The sequence below is a fragment of the Dromiciops gliroides genome, chromosome 5 (assembly GCF_019393635.1).
Source record: "Dromiciops gliroides isolate mDroGli1 chromosome 5, mDroGli1.pri, whole genome shotgun sequence".
In the NCBI taxonomy this organism is placed as follows: Eukaryota; Metazoa; Chordata; class Mammalia; order Microbiotheria; family Microbiotheriidae; genus Dromiciops; species Dromiciops gliroides.
The window spans coordinates 278,432,653-278,438,075 of NC_057865.1; the positions used below are offsets into that span (position 1 = coordinate 278,432,653).

A 5,423-nucleotide genomic window follows, 5' to 3' on the forward strand; every position below is an offset into this window, starting at 1 on the left:
TGAGGGCCAGGCATCTTGAGAAGGACAGACAGATGCTGCAGCCTCCTATGGTGCTCACAAAGGCTTCAAATGCAAGGACTTGCCTTGCAGATGGGCAGGTTACTGGTGTGGTGGACTTCCTTTCCAGCGGCTGAGAAGACAGTCTCTGCAGAAGCTATGGCTGTATTTGGCAATCACTGGGTCACTGAAAATGCCCAAACACAAGAAACACCTGAGATCCTCTGTGGGGCTTTCAAACAAGTTTTGGCGGCAGCCAGCCAACTTCCGTCCTCGACCTTCTATTCCCTTCTTCAAGGCCAGTCAAGTTTGGGAGGGTAGCTCTAGCTCTTTCTCCTCTGAGCTCTGGCAACAAGGAGATCTGAGGACTGGACGGTTGGGTCCTTTTATAGGACTTTGCCTCCCTAGCTCCTCCCCTCATTCTATTCCCAAGGTGTGAACTACTAGGGGCCTAATAGTGCTTAAGTATCTGCTCTGGGGAGTTCTCAACTAGCTGAGGTTGTCACCTTGTTGTTGAAATCAGCAATGGGCCTACATGTTCACCATCTCCTTCAAACCTAGGGAAGTTCTCCCCAGAAGTGCTCTGTGAAACCTACTCTTTAAAGAAGGAACAATGGAGGAACTTTTTACATCAGGAGCCATTTGATGCTCAGAGAGGTTCAATGACTCATACAAGGTTATACAGCTAATGCATGACACAGTTTCTCTCTTTTAAAAGGTTTTGTCCCCCTAAATTGTACTAAGCAACTGAGTACCAATTTCCCCATAGTTTTAGTCCTATTTATTCATATTTTGGTTTTTATTTATAATTCATTTTATCATTCTTTTTTTTTTTCAAATTCTCTCTCTCTCTCATTCCTTCCCTCCCTAATATTCCTCCTCCCTCAGGAGATAAGCAATCAGATATACGTTATACATGTGCAATTATGTAAAACATTACCACATCAGTCATTTTATATTATAAGGACTCAAGTAAAAAAAAAGAAGAAAATGCAAAGTAGCATGCTTCTATCTGTGTTTATTCAATATCAGTTCTTTTTTGTAGGTGGATAGTGTGTTTTATCATTAGCCTTTTGGGATTGTCTTGCATCATTTGTACTGCTGAGAGTAGTTAAGTCATTCACATTTGCTGTCATTGAGCACAGTGCTCTCCTGGTTCTGCTCACTTCATTATACATCAGTTCCAATAAGTCTTTCCAGGTTTTCTCAATATCACCCTGCTCATCATTAGTCCTTTGGGATTGTCTTGCATCATTGTATTGCTGAGAGTAGTTAAGTCATTCACAACTGCTCATAGAACACTAATGCTGTCACTGAGCACCATGTTCTCCTGGTTTTGCTCACTTCATTATACATCAGTTCCAGTGAGACTTTCCAGGTTTTTCTGCTCATCATTTCCCACAGCACAATAATATTCCACCACAATCACACAAGACAACATTTTCAGTCATTCCTCCACTGATGAGCATTCCCTCCATCTCCAATTCTTAGCCACCACAAAGAGTTCCAGAAATATTTTTTGCACAATTTTTTTTCCTTTTCTCTTATTCACAGTTATTATTGTTAACTGGTTCCCTCCATCCTATTCCCTTCCCCATGATATTTAGGGAAATGCAATATAGAAACACCCATATCTTAGGCTATCCTTTTTTATGGTAAAAAAACTGGTAATTTATTTTCTTAATGAAATAAACATTTTTATTTACAGTTTTGGGTCATAATGTTTATCCCACCTGCCTTTCCTCCCCTCCAAACTGCCTCTTTTAGTTATTTCTCTCAGGCCAATAACAAAGGAGTTTATAAGTCTCTTTTTTATTTTCTTTCATTGTTCTTCTTGTACAAAATTATTAATATGTTAATGTTTTACATAATCATAGAATAGGATAGAGGGAATCATTTAACAATAGCAACTGCGAATAAAGGAAAAGGAAAAAATTGTGCAAAAAATATTTCTGGAAACTCTTTGTGGTGGCTAAGAATTGGAGATCAAAGTAATGGCCATCAGTGGAGGAATGACTGAAAAAGTTGTGGTGGGTGATTGTGTTGGAATATTATTGTGCTGTGGGAAATGGTGTGCAGGATGCTATTGGGAACCTGGAAAGACTTATTGGAACTGATGTATAACGAAGTGAGCAGAACCAGGAGAGCACTGTGCACAATGACAGCAATTGTGAATGACTTAACTACTTTTTGAAGTACAATGATCCAAGACAATCCCAAAGGACTAATGATAAAACATACTATCCACCTCCAGAGAAAGAACTGATATTGAATGAACACAGACTGAAGCATGCTACTCTGCTTTTTCTTCTTTTTCTAAACTTGAGTCTTTTATATTGAATGACTAATATGGTAACGCTTTACATAATTGTACATGTATGACCTATATCTGATTGTTCACCACCCGAGGGAGGGGGAAGAGTAGGGAGGGAGGGAATGAGAGAGGGATAGAATTTGGAACAAAAAAAGAATGATAAAATGAATTGTAAATGAAAACCAAAATAGGACTAAATAGGACTACAACAATGGGGAAATTGGTACTCAATTTCTTAGTACCATTTAATGGGACAGAAACATTTTAAAAGAGAGAAACTGTGTCATGCATTAGCTGTGTAACCTTGTATGAGTCATTGAACCTCTCTGAGCATCAAATGGCTCCTGATGTAAAAAGTTCCTCCATTGTTCCTTCTTTAAAGAGTAGGTTTCACAGAGCACTTCTGGGGAGAACTTCCTAGGTTTGAAGAGGATGGTGAACATGTAGGCCCATTGCTGATTTCAACAACAAGGTGACAACTCAGCTAGTTGAGAACTCCCCCAGAGCAGATACTTAAGCACTATTAGGCCCTAGTAGTTCACACCTTGGGAATAGAATGAGGGGAGGAGCTAAGGGAGGCAAGTCCTATAAAAGGACCCAACCGTCCAGTCCTCAGATCTCCCTTGTTGCCAGAGCTCAGAGGAAAGAGCTAGAGCTACCCTCCCAAACTTGACTGGCCTTGAAGAAGGGAATAGAAGGTCGAGGAAGTTGGCTGGCTGCCGCCAAAACTTGTTTGAAAGCCCCACAGAGGATCTCAGGTGTTTCTTGTGTTTGGGCAATTTCAGTGACCCAGTGATTTCCAAATACAGCCATAGCTTCTGCAGAGACTGTCTTCTCAGCCGCTGGAAGGAAGTCCACACACCAGTAACCTGCCCCATCTGCAAGGCAGTCCTTGCATTTGAAGCCTTTGTGTGCACCATAGGAGGCTGCAGCATCTGTCTGTCTTTCTCAAGATGCCTGGCCCTCACTCACTGCAGAGCATCAGGGACCTGAGCACCTGTGACAGACATGGGAAAGAACAGACCTGGTTCTGTGAGGAGGACCACGGACCCTGCTTCCTAAGCACAGAGCAGAAGGAGCACAAAGTGCTTCCCTTGGAAGAGGCTGCTGGTCAGTGCACTGAGGAGCTCCAGGAGAAATGGACTCTCTTCAAGAGTAAGAAGCAGCAATTTGAAATGGAATTGGAATGTGAGAAAACCAGGGAAGCCCAGTGGGAGGGGGAGGGCCAGACTCTCAAAGAGCTGGTTGTAGCTGAATATGAGAAAATGCACCAGTTCTTTTTGGAGGAAGAACGGCTACAGTTACAAAGACTGGAAAAGGAAGCAAGAGACAGCATGGTAGTTAAGGAGAGCCAGGACAGCCAGTCCCAAGTAACCCTCCATCAGCCAATGGACCCAGCACAGAAGCCTGTGGAAATGCTCAGGTTGGAGGTTCAAGCTATGATGGAGGTGGTTAAGTCTCAGTTTGAGAAAAAGCACCAGTTCTTGTCAGAGGAAAAACAGCTACAGCTACAAAGACTGGAGCAGCAGGTGAAAGACAACTTGGCAAAGTTTGAGGAGAGCAAGGCAAACATGACCCAACAAATGCACAGTCTGGAAATGGTGATGTCAGAAATAGACAGAACTTCTGATCAGCTTCCCGCGGAGATGCTCCAGGATGTGAAGGGCACACTGGAAAGGAATGAGGAGCTACTGCTTCAAAATCCAGTGGTGGCTTCCCCCAGATGGACCATGTACCCCATCACTGGCATGCCAGAAATGCTGTTGACTTTCCACAGGGATATCACTCTGGATCCTGAAACTGCCCATCCTCATCTCATCCTGTCTGCTGATCTGAAGAGTGTCCAATATGCTTCTGACGCCCAGGATGTGCCCAACCACCCCAAGAGATTTGACTTTGCTCTCCGTGTCTTGGCTACCCAGAGCTTCACCTCAGGGAAACACTACTGGGAAGTCGAGGTGGGGAATAAAAAAGAGTGGGAGGTGGGCATCTGCAGAGAATCAATCAGGAGGAAGGGCCATGGCCGCAAGTTACCTGGGGATACACGGACCCTCGTAGCCTCCACATTTGGCAATGACTTTTTCCTCTGGTACTCCCACAATAACATTCTTCTAAGCCAACCTGTTCACAAGGTGGGCATCTTCCTTGATTATGAGAGAGGCCATATAGCTTTTTACAATGCTACAGATGGAACTCTCATCTACAGTCCCCCAAATGACAGTTTTCAAGGGGCTCTTCTTCCTTGCTTCTCCCCTTGCTTTCCAAAGGGCAACAGCCACTCTGGACCTCTACGGATCTGTCCCAGGAGCAACTAGCAGAAAGCAGTGAAAGAGAAGAATGAACAAAATGAGATTCAGAAATGGAGCCACACAGCACAACACCTACAATGACATTGCATTCTGGTGAACCATGTTGAGTATATCAATAAAGTTTTATAGACCATCTCCCATGCCTGGAATGCTCCCACTCCTCCATTGTCATTACTGACCTCCCTGGATTCCCCACTAAAATCCCACCTTGTGCAGGATGCCTTCCCCAACTCCTCCCTCTCTTAATAATTTACTAGTTATTCTGTGCATGCTTGTTTTGTATTTTTGTTTGCATATTGTCTCCATGAATAAAATATAAACTGGAGTTCAGGGACTGTCTTGTGCCTCTTTTTGTATCTCTAGCTCTTAGAACAGTGATTGGTATATGTTTAATAAAGATTGATTGATTGATTGACAGAACTTGAAAAGTGTATGAAACTTCTACCCACATCCAGTGGACCCATTTCTGGGCCCCTTTCTACAACACTCCTGATGGAGGGATGGTTACTGAATTTCTGGTTAATGATATTCTCACTAATTCATACTGTGTTAACAAAAAGGAAAGGGAAGGTGGCAGGTGACTTGGCCTGCATACTGTCCCTGCTTCCTGGAAGCTTCTCTGATACCTGGATCAGAGGACAGGAAGTGTTTAGAGGAGGCAAATGCTGCCATCAGCAGGGTTGGGCCATCCTTAACACCAGCCTATGCTTGGTTCGGAGCCAAGCAGAGGCCTCAGGGAGGTGGCAATGGGTCTTTTGCAATGGTCTTGGCCTTCTCCCTGTTGCCCACTAGCTTTGTTCTCT

General features: G+C 43.6%; 1 protein-coding gene across 1 annotated transcript; it reads left to right on the forward strand.

The window, feature by feature from the left end:
- The first annotated feature begins 3,264 nt into the window (after positions 1–3,264).
- On the forward strand, positions 3,265–4,626 carry LOC122729045 (probable E3 ubiquitin-protein ligase TRIML1). The gene has a single exon (XM_043967711.1). The coding sequence runs from the start codon at positions 3,265–3,267 to the stop codon at positions 4,624–4,626; it is 1,362 nt and encodes a 453-aa protein (XP_043823646.1).
- Positions 4,627–5,423: the final 797 nt, after the last annotated feature.